The sequence below is a fragment of the Gekko japonicus genome, unplaced genomic scaffold (assembly GCF_001447785.1).
Source record: "Gekko japonicus isolate JY-2015 unplaced genomic scaffold, Gekko_japonicus_V1.1 scaffold1703, whole genome shotgun sequence".
Classification (NCBI taxonomy): domain Eukaryota; kingdom Metazoa; phylum Chordata; class Lepidosauria; order Squamata; family Gekkonidae; genus Gekko; species Gekko japonicus.
In genome coordinates, this window is record NW_015169224.1 from 11,502 (window position 1) to 24,915 (window position 13,414).

The window sequence follows — 13,414 nt, forward strand, 5'->3', positions numbered from 1 at the left end:
CGGGTTTGATTCCCCGCTCCTCTACTGGCACTTGGCTGGATGACCTTGGGCAAGCCGTAGCTCTGATAAGAGCTGTCCTTGAAAAAGAGCAGTTTCTGTCAAGAGCTCTCTCAGCCCCGCCTACCTCACAGGGTGTCTGTTGTGGGGAGGGGAAGGGAAAGGAGTTTGTAAGCCCCTCTGAGACTCTTTTGGGTAGTGAAGGGCGGGGTATAAATCCAATCTCTTTCCAAGATCTGATGTGATCGGGTTTGCCATTCCCTGCCTCTGCGTTGCAACCCTGGACTCCCTTGGTGGTCTCCCATCCAAATACTAACCAGGGCCGACCCTGCTTAGCTTCCAGGATCCGACAAGATCGGGCCATCCTGGGCCATCCAGTGCTAATATGCGTGTGCATATCTATAAATTGCCATCAAGTTGCAGCCGGCTTATGTCAACCCCGAAGGGTTTTCAAGGCAAGAGATGTTCAGAGGTGGTTTGCCATTGCCTGCCTCTGCAGAATGACCCTGGACTTCCTTGTTGATCTCCCCTCCAAATGCTAATCCTGCTTCGCTTCTGATGAGATTGGGCTCGCCTGGGCCGTCCAGGTCAGGGTCGTGCAGTTATGTTGTTGTTGTTGTTGTTCAGTCGCACAGTCGAGTCCGACTCTTTGCGACCCCATGGACCAGATCACGCCAGGCCCTCCTGTCTTCCGCTGTCCTCTGAAGTTGGCTCAATTTCATGTTCGTTGCATCAATGACACTGTCTAACCATCTCATCCTTTGCTGTCCCTGTCTTCTTTGACCATCAAACTTTCCCAGCATCGGGGTCTTCTCCTGATGCTGTTATATCACCTACTAAAAACCGCATCGTTTCGGAAAACCCCGACTCAAAGACAAAAATTACACCGCAAACTGAAATGACGTGGAGTCAAACCGAGGGGCCTTTGGAAATGGTCCAATCAGATCACGGTAAGGAAATGGAAGGAACGAGACTGCATTGTCCCCACCTTGCCGGAGTGCATTTCCCAATTAGTTGTTTCCAGGTGCATGCTTAGAATTCTGGGAATGTGGGAAGATTTCGGGCGGGAAAGGACACCTTCCTCCCCTCCCCTCTTGATGCTCTTCTGTGATAACTTTGCTCCCTTTCTTCACTCTGACTTCTCTGTTTTCTTGTGGCCGCCTGTCTCCAAAGCGGCGTCGAGTCGAGACAGAAAGCTGTCCGCAGAGACACGAGAGCTGCCTCTTAGTGAAACTTTAAAAAAAAAAAAAGGGAAGAGAGAAGAAACAAAGATAGTAGGAGTGAGGGAAGGAATGAGAGGGGGAAAGGAGGAAGGGAAAAGGAAGGAGGAGAAAACGGAAATAAAAGAGACGGGGGGAGAGAAGAAGAGAAGAGACAGACAGGAGGAAGGGAGAGAGAGGACGGGCGGGGGGAGGACGGGATCCCCTGAGCAGCTGGTGGTCACACGGCCGCCGACTGTTTTATACTATGAAAGCTGATCCGGGTGGGGGAGGTCGGGATCGACATGGCGCGGGCGACTCGGACCCTCAGGGAGTGGTGGTCCTGCCAACGGTGCCATCTTTTCCTGGCGGCGGAACGGACCTGAGGGGAGAAGACGAGGCCGTGAGTTGGGGGAGAGAAACGATTCCCGAGCCGCTTCCCCCGAGCGGAACTTTCCCCCAACCTTCCGATAGTTTCCCCCTCCTCTTTTAAACCACAGCGGGATCCAACCACAGTCTACTCTAACCCTTTAGCGTTCCGTTCACTGAAAGGGGGTGGAGGGAGTTGTGCAGGTGCACCGTTCCCGTCACCGGGGACAGAAGAACCACCCAGCGTGGGGACGCCAGCCTCCAGGTGGGACCTGGGGACCCCCTGGGATTACAGTTCATCTCCCGACTACAGAGAGCAGTGCCCCTGGAGAAAATGGATGCTTTTTTGGGGTGGGGTGGTGGGTGGACTCAGCATTGAACCGGGTTTGATTCCCCACTTCTCCACTTGCAGCGGCTGGTGTGATCTTGGGTCAGTCACAAGTTCTCTCAGAGCAGTTCTCTCACGAGCAGTCCTCGAGAGAGCTCTCTCGGCCCCACCTACCTCACAGGGTGTCTGTTGTGGGGAGGGGAAGGGAAAGGAGTTTGTAAGCCGCTCTGAGGCTCCGAGTGAAGGGCGGGGGGCAGTGTTCCCTCTAAGCTGAGTTAGTGTGAGCTAGCTCACAGTTTTTTAGCCTCCAGCGCACAGATCTTTGTCTTAGCTCAGGAAGGACGGATCCAGAGCAAACTAATTTATGCAGCAGCCAGATCGCTGGCTCACAGCTTTAATGCCAGTTGCTCACAAAGTAGAAGTTTTGCACACAAGACTCCACAGCTTAGAGAGAACACTGGGCGGGGGAATAAATCCAATCCTCTCTTCTTCTTCACGGAGTTCCCTGTCCTCCCCAGGGTCCACCCCCAAATATCCAGGAGTTTCCCAACCTGGATCTGGCAATCCCACCCACCGCCATCCCCTAACCAGAGTTCAGTCGAGTTCAGAATTCTTACTCAGATTGGAGTAGAGACAACAAGAGGGGCACAAAGGAAGACTGCGGCGGAACAGCCCTGATGGCCCATGAGCATCGCTCCGTCCTGCCCTCCGAGGCATCTGGATACCAATGGCCATCGGAGGCTCGACTGAGTGGCATGCCACTCTTCCCACTCTCTGAGTCCTGATCCTCAGAGGGGGTTTCTCTCCCTCTTTTGGTACTGCTGCCACCAACTGGCCTTTGGAGGAATTACCCAATTGAGAGGACCAGGGATCCCAGCTTCCCTTAAGAACCTAAAAAGAGCCCTGCTGGATAAGACCACCGGTCCGCCTAGTCCAGCATCCTGTCTCACACAGTGGCCAACCAGTTCCTCTGGAGGGCCAACAACAGGGCATAGAGGCCAAGGCCTTCCCCTCATAAGAACTTAATTTGAAGGAATTAACCACTTGAGAGGACCAGGGATCCCAGCTTCCCTTAAGAACCTAAGAAGAGCCCTGCTGGATCAGACCAGGGGTCCATCCAGTCCAGCATCCTGTCTCACACAGTAGCCAGCCAGTTCCTCCGGAGGGCCAACAACAGGGCACAGAGGCTGAGACCTTCCCCTCATAAGAACTTAAGAGGAGCCCTGCTGGATCAGACCAGGGGTCCATCCAGTCCAGCATCCTGTCTCACACAGTAGCCAGCCAGTTCCTCCGGAGGGCCAACAACAGGGCACAGAGGCTGAGACCTTCCCCTCATAAGAACTTAAGAGGAGCCCTGCTGGATCAGACCAGGGGTCCATCCAGTCCAGCATCCTGTCTCACACAGTAGCCAGCCAGTTCCTCCGGAGGGCCAACAACAGGGCACAGAGGCTGAGACCTTCCCCTCATAAGAACTTAAGAGGAGCCCTGCTGGATCAGACCAGGGGTCCATCCAGTCCAGCATCCTGTTTCAAGCAGTGGCCACTCAGTTCCTCTGGATGTTCAACAACAGGGCACAGAGGCCGAGGCCTTCCCCTGATAAGAACACAAGATGAACCCTGTTGGATCAGACCAGTGAGGATCCATCTAGTCCAGCATCCTGTTTCAAGCAGTGGCCACTCAGTTCCTCTGGATGTTCAACAACAGGGCACAGAGGCTGAGACCTTCCCCTTATAAGAACATCAGAAGAGTTCTAGTCGGCCTCTGTGCCCTGTTGTTAGTCCTCCAGAGGAACTGACTGACCACTGTGTGAGATGGGATGCTGGACTAGATGGGCCACTAGTCTGATCCAGCAGGGCTGTCCTTATCAGGGGAAGGCCTCAGCCTCTATACCCTGTTGCTGGCCCTCCAGAGGAACTGCCTGGCCACTGGGTAAGACAGGAAGCTGGACTAGATGGACCCTCACTGGTCTGATCCAGCAGGGCTCTTCTGATGTTCTTATCAGGGGAAGGCTTCGGCCTCTGTGCCCTGTTGCTGGCCCTCCAGAGGAACTGACTGGCCACTGGGTGAGACAGGAAGCTGGACTAGATGGACCCTCACTGGTCTGATCCAGCAGGGCTCTTCTGATGTTCTTCTGATGTCATTTTGATACTTAACATGTTGTCTGCAGAGCCGACGGGGTTCTACCTTGTCCTTCTCTCCATTGAGGTAATTGGGCGTTTTCAAGTGAAGACTCCACTTAACAAATCTACCTCTGGGAGCTCGCCTTCTTTGCAAGCACCCAGTAAAAGCATCTGTCAGCAAGTTCTGGCCCAGTTATCTAACTGCGTGTCTTTCTATGGAAGGAAGGCTAAGAAGCCTTTTCCCGCGGCGATGCAGGAGAGTGAACGTGCTCACCGTTTAAAAAGTGATTCACAGAAGGCTATTATGACAAGCAGGTTTCCAGGCTGTTGCACTCACAATAAAGCCGCTCGTATACTGAGACAGTTGGGGCCTGGTGAAAGAGCTGCCGTGTGCTCCTACGGTCGTCTTACTATTACAGAGAATGCGGCTTGGAGAGATGTGTTCTAGGCTCAAAGAGCCACATATTTCAGGGGCCTTCTGTATCCAAAGCAGACACTCTCTCTCTGAGCTACGGCCCCTCTCCTATAACAGAATCATAGAATCACAGAATGTTAGAGTTGGAAGGGACCTTGCAGGTCATCTAGTCCAACCCCCTGCACGCTGCAGGAGCATAGAACATACGAAGCTGCCTTATACTGGATCCGACCACCAGAAACATTACCTACACTTTGGTCATCTTTGGGGGCACTGCTTCAGTTGCCCCCGCCATCTGAGGCTGGATGGGTGGCAACCCCCCAAAAGGGCCTTCACTGTTGTGGCACCAAAACTTTGGAATGCCCTTTGTCGCCATCTACTGGTATCTTTTTTAAATATATTTTTCATTTTCCAAAAACAAACAAACAGCTTTTAACAACATCAGTTTACATAGACTAAATATCCAGCATTGATACTTATTAAATATTGCAGTATCCTAACAGTTTATAAAATATATATATAAATATTGTCTGATAAACTTCCAGGTTTCATTCCAAAAATTAAAACCAACCAACTGATTTTCAAAAGACTGTGATATCGATACCTAGAAGACCCTTGTTTCCAAGAATGTCATCTAGTTTTTCCAGTATCGGAAACCATCTTTTGAAATAGTCCAAAGAACTTGATAGGTGGTCGGGGCTAGATATTGTGTCGGATATTTTGTACACTATTGAATGGTCCCAAATTTTAAAATACCAACTGTTAACGGTGGGACTCTCTTTGGTTTTCCAGCTATTGGTGCCTTTTGTCAGCTGTTGAAGACTTTTTTCTTTTATCTGACACACCGCCAATAACAGTTACTGGCCTTCCTTCTAGTGCTGTTCATGTATTTGTAATTGAATTGTTTTATAATTTTTAATGCCTTTTTAAATTATGTTGTCGAAGGCTTTTTAAATTGTTCAAATGTTTTAATGTTTCTTTAGACTCACTGCCTTGGAAAGGCAGCATTCAAATGTTTTAAGTAAATATAGAAATATGATCTACCCGTCAGACTCTCCCAGAAAGGTATTTCCAAACACCTGCTCCTTCGGATCCTTTCTATTTGTCAGATATGAATGCCTTTATATGGGGGAGAAAGTGACTAACATATCCATGCCTCACATATTCATGTATCAATGAAACTGCAATGTGAGAGGGGAGACTGATGAGCTTGAGTTAATTCACAATTCATAACAGTGGATCACCCAGGGCTAAATAGGGATAGCGGATTCCTATCTCACTACAGACGCTAATTTCCTGCCCCTAAGCATTTCTCCCCTCCTCTAATCAAGCTGATTCCAGTTTGCATTGTACCTTTGCACCTCAACTCCCTTCTTTGACACACCCCTCCCACCTTCTGGCTGGAAGATACCAGGATGCAGGGATCGCCATTCCTACTTCTATCTGACGAAGTAAGCTTTGACTCTTGAGAGCTTATACCCCCCAAATCTCATCTCTAAGGTGCTACTGGACTGGAATCTTGCTCTTTCGCTGCAGACCAACACACCTGAAACTGTATCCCTTCCGGTTTCCCAGGCATCTTTACACACAGTGTAACAAACTATGCTAATGGCAGAAAGTGAAGAGGACCTAAAGAGCCTCTTGCTCAGGGTGAAAGAGGAAAGCACAAAAGTTGGCTTGAAACTCAACATTAAAAAACCCGAAGATCATGGCACCTTGCCCCATCACTCCTTGGCAAATAGAAGAGGAAGTCGTGGAAGCAGTGACAGACTTCACATTCCTGGGATCTAAGATCACTGCAGACGGTGACTGCAGCCATGAAATTAAAAGACGCCTGCTCCTTGGGAGGAAAGCGATGGCAAACCTAGACAGCATAATAAAAAGCAGAGACATCGCCCTGCCGACAAAAGTCCACACAGTCAAAGTGATGGTATTCCCAGTAGTACTGCATGGCTGAGAGTTGGACTATAAGGAAGGCTGAGTGCCGAAGAATAGATTCTTTTGAACTATGGTGCTGGAGAAGACTCTTGAGAGTCCCTTGGACTGCAAGGAGATCAAATCAGTCAATCCTCAAAGAAATCAACCGTAACTGTTCCCTGGAAGGCCAGATAATGAAACTGAAGCTCAAATCCTTTGGCCACCCAATGAGAAGGGAGCACTCCCTGGAGAAGACCCTGATGCTGGGAAAGACTGAAGGTAAAAGAAGAAGGGGACGGCAAAGGGTGAGATGGTGAGACAGCATTATCGATGCAACGAACATGAAATTAAGCAAACTCCGAAGCACGACGCAAGACAGGAGGGCCTGGCGCGATGTGGTCCATGGGGTCGCGAAGAGTCCGACTCGCCTGTGCGACTGAACAACAACAACAACAAAAACAAACTATGCACGTGGCACGGGGTTTCCTGGAACCCCGTGAGAGTTCAGGAAGCCCTGCAGGGCACCTGCAGATGTTTCAAGATGCCTGAGGAACGAAGAAGGAAGGGGCTTTAACTTCTCTAGCACGGGGGTCAGGTGTGGCGGAGAAGGAAATGGAGAGGGTGAAGCGGGGGGGGGGAGCTCCCCCCCAATTTGTCACCCAAGACCACTACCTTGCTTTGCCGTATTGCAGGGAACCCCGCCTGACAGGCAAAGAAAACCGCAGGAGTCTGAAGGGCGGAAAGAAGCTGCCTCTTTCCATGATCTCTCTTTGCTAGCTAATCTTCCTTGTGCTTTTTGGTCTCAGAAGCTGGAGAAAATAAGCTGCACAGAGAGAGAGAGAGAGAGAGAGAGAGAGAGAGAGAGACAGAGACACACAGAGAGAGACACACACACACAGACACACACACACACACAGAGAGAGAGACAGAGACAGAGAGAAACAGTGGAATCAAAGAATCCAGCTATGCATAGCTCTGTGGCTGCAGGCTCTAAGCATGAGTTATTAAGACCACCCCGGACTTCGCCAAGGCCTCTTTTCTCTTTGTTTTGCACCCCCCCTCCCGGAGAGATTTTGTTTTTGTACCAAAAAGAAAATATTTTCAATTATGGGCAAGGCACAGATGCCTATCGATAACTCACGCGGCGGTAAATAGAAGTCCTGGGCTTCCCAGTAGATCGGAGGCAAAACCGGCAAGACGCTAAATTCGTTGTGTTTCGCGAAGCGGCGGGCACTCGCAAATCACGCTGGCGGTAAGAGAGTGAATCTGCTTGCGAAAGGTCAGAAATACCGATGATTTACAAAATCATTCCCTCCCCCCCCCCTGTTTAATACAGTGTATCAAAGGGAAAACTGCTGTTCCGCTTTCAGACATAGTGGAGAGAGAGACAGAGAGAGAAAGAGAGAGAAAGTGCTGAGCCATCTATCCAGGTTCTGCTTTCTAAATGAGGTTGCTACATTACTGATTACCATTATTAATTACTACGAATAAGGCCTGTTGTGGGAATAAATACAACGAGCCCTAGAAAGTTGCTTCCACTTTAACACTGGCCTATTAGGAGGAGGAGGAGGAGATTGGATTTATACCTCGCCCTTCTCTCGGAGTCTCAGAATATAAGCTGGCCTGCGAGCCAGCCAAAGTCGTCTTGTTCCGGATAGAATTAAGTACGCTTTGCTGAAATCACTCTCCGTTTGTGTACTTTTCAGTGGGCGTGCACACTGAACTGACCTCCAGCTTCTCTGCTGGAGATTGCATTCAGGATTTTTCCCTTCCCTTTCCCCCCAACCCCTTTCAATTCCAAAGCTCCTTCCCCTTTAACACCGGCTGATTGCTTACCCTGCTAATGCCCCACAGCCTCTTGGGACTCCGAAATTGGGAGTTGTAGTTCTAATTTCCTTTGCTATGGTTGCAGTAATGCCATCTGAGAACTACAACTCCCAAGGTGCAACTCATCAAAAGTGGGGGTGTAAAAATGGAGGACCCGGTGGGATGGACCAATTAGATGCCAAGGCAGCTTCTCCAGTGGCGAATGGGAGGTGAGGTGAGTCGTCGGCAACACGGCTTGCCTTTTATATCTATATCTATATCTATATATAGATATCTATATCTATCTATCTATCTATCTATCTATCTATCTATCTATCTATCTATCTATCTATCGGATAATTATTATTATGCTGTGTGGCTTTCTCAAGCTCAACCTAGTTTACAGGCCTAGAGCTATGGTTGCCAGGCAGTGTAATTCCTAGACCTACCTTTTGTCACTTCTGGGTTTTGTTTTTTTTTACTGGAAATGATGCTCTATGGTACACAATGCTGTGGTCTTCCTATGGGAAGGTCCCAGCATAATGTGCGATGCTACATCTTTTCCAGTAAAAAACCCCCAGAAATGACAAAAGGTAGCTCCAGGAATTGTTCAAAACTCTATGGTAAAACCAAAGAGTTCCTTGTGATTCCTAGAGTTACCTGTCATCACTTCCAGCAAAAACTTCCAGCAAGAACAAGAGGTTTCATTTAAAAAAAAATCTCCCACCACTGCTCAGAGTGGCAGCGGGCAATGAGATCTGGAGGCAGGAGAGATTCCCTGTCCCCAACAAGGGCATAGAAGCCCTAGAGCAGAAAGTCTTCAGAGAAGAAGGAGATATTGGATTTATACTCCACTCTTCACTTGGAGTCTCAGAGCGGCTTACAATCTCCTCTCCCTTCCCCTCCCCACAACAGACACCCTGTGAGGTAGGTGGGGCCGAAGACTGCTTATGAGACAACAGCTCTGAGAGAACTTGTGACTGACCCAAGGTCACACCAGCAGCTGCATGTGGAGGAGTGGAGAATCAAACGCAGTTCTCCCAGATTAAGAGTCCACGCTCTTAACCACTACATCAAACTGGCACTCGGTGGGAATGAAGAGAGCCCTGCACCATCGCATTCAGTACAAAACGTCCCTTTCTTTCTCCTAGGGCTGCCCTCGATAAATCACACAAGAATCATCCCAAAGGCACCCAGCGGTAAAATGTTTAAACTCAAGCAATGAGTTATGCTGGATTAAAGTGACAGGAGGCGATCCATCAACCGATCCCCAAGCGTCCTAGGGGAGCATCGCCATTCAACTTGCGGCTGTGACGTGCACTCCAAATGTACTCATAATGAGGGGAGTGACCTTAGACCGTCCCTTTGTTTTCAAGGAAACAAAATGGGACGCCCTCTTTGGAATGACGTTTCAAATCAATGTCATTCTCTTTTCAGGTTCGGAAGTCACCCTGTACGGAGGCAGACGATGGCTCTACCATTTGCTGAGAACATAAAGAAAACCAGTGGTTGATCTAGTCCAGTATCCAGATTCACACAGAGCCCAACAAACAGGAAACAGAGGCCAAGGCCTACCCCTGATGTTGCCTCCTAGCCAGTGTTCCCCCTAAGCTGAGTTAGTGTGAGCTAGCTCACAGTTTTTTAGCCTCCAGCTCACAGATTTTTATCTTTTCTCAGGGAGGATGGCTCCAGAGCAAACTAATTTATGCAGTAGCCAAATCGCTCACTCACAGCTTTAATGCCAGTAGCTCACAAAGTAGAATATTTGCTCACAAGATCCCACAACTTAGAGGGAGCACTGCTCCTAGCATCGGGATTCAAAGGCTTACTGCCTCTGAATGGGGAGGTTCCCTTTAGTTATAACAGCTGGTAGCCACTGATGGATAAAAGGAAGTCCTTCTTCACCCAAAGAGTGATTAACATGTGGAATTCACTGCCACAGGAGGTGGTGGCGGCTGCAAGCATGGACGGCTTCAAGAGGGAATTGGGTAAACATCTGGAACAGAGGTCCATCAGTGGCTATGAGCCACAAGGTTTCGATAGGACAGCATAATAAAAAGCAGAGACATCACCCTGCCAACAAAAGTCCGCATGGTCAAAGCAATGGTATTCCCAGTAGTCATGTATGGCTGCGAGAGTTGGACTATAAGGAAGGCCGAGCGCCAAAGAATCGATGCTTTCGAATTATGGTGCTGGAGAAGACTCTTGAGAGTCCCTTGGACTGCAAGGAGATCAAATCAGTCAATCGTAAAAGAAGTCAACCCTGACTGTTCCCTGGAAGGCCAGAGACTGACGCTGAAGCTCCAATACTTTGGCCACCCAGTGTGAAGGGAGCCCTCACTGGAGAAGACCCTGATGGTGGGAAAGACAGAAGGTCAAAGAAGAAGGGGACGGCAAAGGATGAGATGGTCAGGCAGTGTTATGGAGGCAACGAACATGAAATTCGGCAAACTTCGGCACATGATGGAAGACAGGAGGGCCTGGCGTGATGTGGTCCATGGGGTTGCGAAGAGTCGGACTCGACTGTGCGACTGAACAACAAATAGATAGGAACTCTCAGTCTGGGGGCAAGGAATGCTCTGTCTTCTTGGTCCTTGGGGGGCAACCGTGGAGGGGGGGGGGCTTCTAGTGTCCTGGCTCCACTGCTGGATCGCCTGATGGCACCTGGTATTTCTGGCCACTGTGTGACACAGAGTGTTGGCCTGGATGGGCCACTGGCCTGATCCAACATCAGCTTCTCTTATGTTCTTGTGATGTCTCCTACACAACACTGTCCAATTCCTTTTTAAAGACATCTATGCTTGTGGCTTTTTGGTGTCAGTTTGGTGTAGTGGTTAAGTGTGCGGACTCTCATCTGGGAGAACCGGGTTTGATTCCCCACTCCTCCACTTGCACCTGCTGATGTGACCTTGGGTCAGTCACAGGCTCTGGCACAGCTGTCCTTGAAAAAGAGCAGTTTGTGTCAGAGTTCTCTCAGCCCCACCCACCTCACAGGGTGTCTGTTGTGGGGAGGGGAAGGGAAAGGAGATTGTAAGCCGCTCTGAGACTCCAAGTGAAGGGCGGGGTATAAATCCAATCTCTTCTTCTCTTCTCTTCTGTATCCAATGATGCTGATTTCCACAATTTAATTACCCACTGAGTGCCATCCTGAATCTATTGCCCGCCAACCACATTGGGAGCCCCCGAGTTCTACTATCGTGGGCGGGAGATCTCAGTAACGTGTAGCCACCAGGAATGGCTACCTGTAGCCCACCAAGACTGCCAGGTGATGTGCCAGCTAACTTCTAATGCAATCCTTCTGAACACTGCCTTCTGCTCTACCACCAGGTGGAGGAAGGGCTGCGTCTCCGTGGTAGAGCATCTGCTTGGAATGCAGAAATTCCCAGGTCAGGTCTGTAGCTAGGATTTTATTTTTCGGGGGGCTTTTAAATTGTTAAGGGGGCTTGGTCCGGATGTGGGCGCATGCCTGCAATATTTTTTTTAAGATTTTGTTTTTAAAAATTAAAAATAGAGGCTTTCAGGATTGGCGCTTGTGGGGCTGGGCCTTTAGGAAAAGGGGCAGAGCCCCCGAAAAGCCCCAATGTCGCTAGGGGCCTGCCCCTGGTTCATTCCCTGGCACCTCCAGTTAAAAGGACCAGGAAGTACGTGATGGGAAAGACCTCTGCCTGAGACCCTGGAGATAATTATAGCTTTAAAACACAACATAAAGTGCTAGTGGCTGCGGTCACATGGAACAGAAGCCACACAAGTGAGACGGAAAACAGACGCATCTGGGAAGCGTAGCACTCCCGTGGCACAACCGAGGCTTCCAGCTGAAACTGCGTGGCAAAAAACTAGTACCTCAGAGGTACTAGTTTCCGGAAACTGCGGGGCAAGGGCGGGCGTCTGATCGCGTTTCCGGTGGCATCCGGCACCCGCCCATGTCCCCTTGCAAATAAGGTGTTGGTTTTTTGTCCACGTCTCTGTGGATGCGCACACGCACCCAACGGAGCATGCGCATTCGTCGTGTACACACAAAACCAAAACATTTTGCCGTGGTGCACGCTTCTACATTGCGCACCGGCTTGTCCTGTGATCAGCACCTCTCCCTTGCCATGGAACCTCCACGGTACCTCCACAGGACCTCCACGGGAGGTCTGATCGAGTAACTGCGCAGTAGTTTGCCCCAGGGCAAACAGCCACGCTTCTCCCCCACAGTTTCCTGCCCGTGTGACCTGGGCCTCAGTAGACTTTTGATGAATCAAGCATCTGACTCGGTAGAAGGAGGCGTCATGTGTTAGGAGAGATGCTGCTGCTCAGTGGCAGAGCCTCTGCTTGGCATGCAGAAGGTCCCAGGTTCAATCCCCGGCATCTCCAGTTAAAAGGACCAGGCGGTAGGTGATGGGAAAGACCTCCGCCTGAGACCTTGAACAGCTGCTGCCAGTCTGAGTAGACCAGGGGTGTCAAACATGTGGCCCAGGGGCTGGATCAGGCCCCCGAAGAGCTTCCATCAGGCCCGCAGTGGAGCTGGCCATCTCCTGCTTCCAGTTCTGCTGCTGCTGCATCATAGCTTCCTTCCCCAGACTCTCTCAATCGCTCAGCCATTTCATGTTCTCCCCTGGGTCCTAGACTCAGAACTCTGAGCATGAGATTTCTGTGGTGAATGTCAATTAATCAAAAGTAGGTTTGCAGCTTACAGAGCTAATGTTTTAAGAAGAGGTCATTTCGGGGGGGATCGCGGTTCCCCCTCTCGTCTTCCTCAACAGACCTCGACGCACCAGACACGGTGTTTTCCCAGGAAAGCCACACAACGGCCTTGAGAAACTACTCTGCAAGAGTTACCACCCACTTTGATTTCTGATAAACAGGGATCTGAACTCAGGTCTTCCTGGCTTAAGTTTGCCAAACCTGGGTTGAGGTCTGAACTTGCTGAGACTGAGAGAGAAAAAGATCGTGGGGGCCATAGTGGAAAACTCAGTGAAAATGTCACCCCAGTGTGCTGCAGTGGTGAAAGGGGCATACTCTTAGGCAGGGGTCATTTCGTAGAAAAAGAGGTGCAGGAGCTCATTAGCATAACTTATTTGCATATGCCACACCCCCTGACATCACCGGAAGTGTGTCAGACGGCAACACCCACCGCTCAGGCTCCACTGGACTGTTTTCGATTGCTAGCTATTGGGGGGGGAGGGGACGTGCAGATCTGTCCTCGCAGAGGAGGGAGAGCTTGTACCTGAATAAAGCTTGGTCTTAAAGGTGTCACTGGACTGTTTTGGATTGCCAGCTA

General features: G+C 50.0%; 1 protein-coding gene across 1 annotated transcript in view; it reads right to left on the bottom strand.

Moving 5' to 3' along the window:
• Positions 1–1,391: 1,391 nt before the first annotated feature.
• Positions 1,392–13,414, bottom strand: part of LOC107114819 (corticotropin-releasing factor receptor 2) — a 138,529-nt gene continuing 126,506 nt past the window's right edge. Inside the window, exon 11 of the mRNA XM_015416413.1 lies at positions 1,392–1,578. Coding sequence (XP_015271899.1) covers positions 1,438–1,578 — 141 coding nt within the window. The 3' untranslated portion in view covers positions 1,392–1,437. The remainder of the gene's footprint in view (positions 1,579–13,414) is intronic.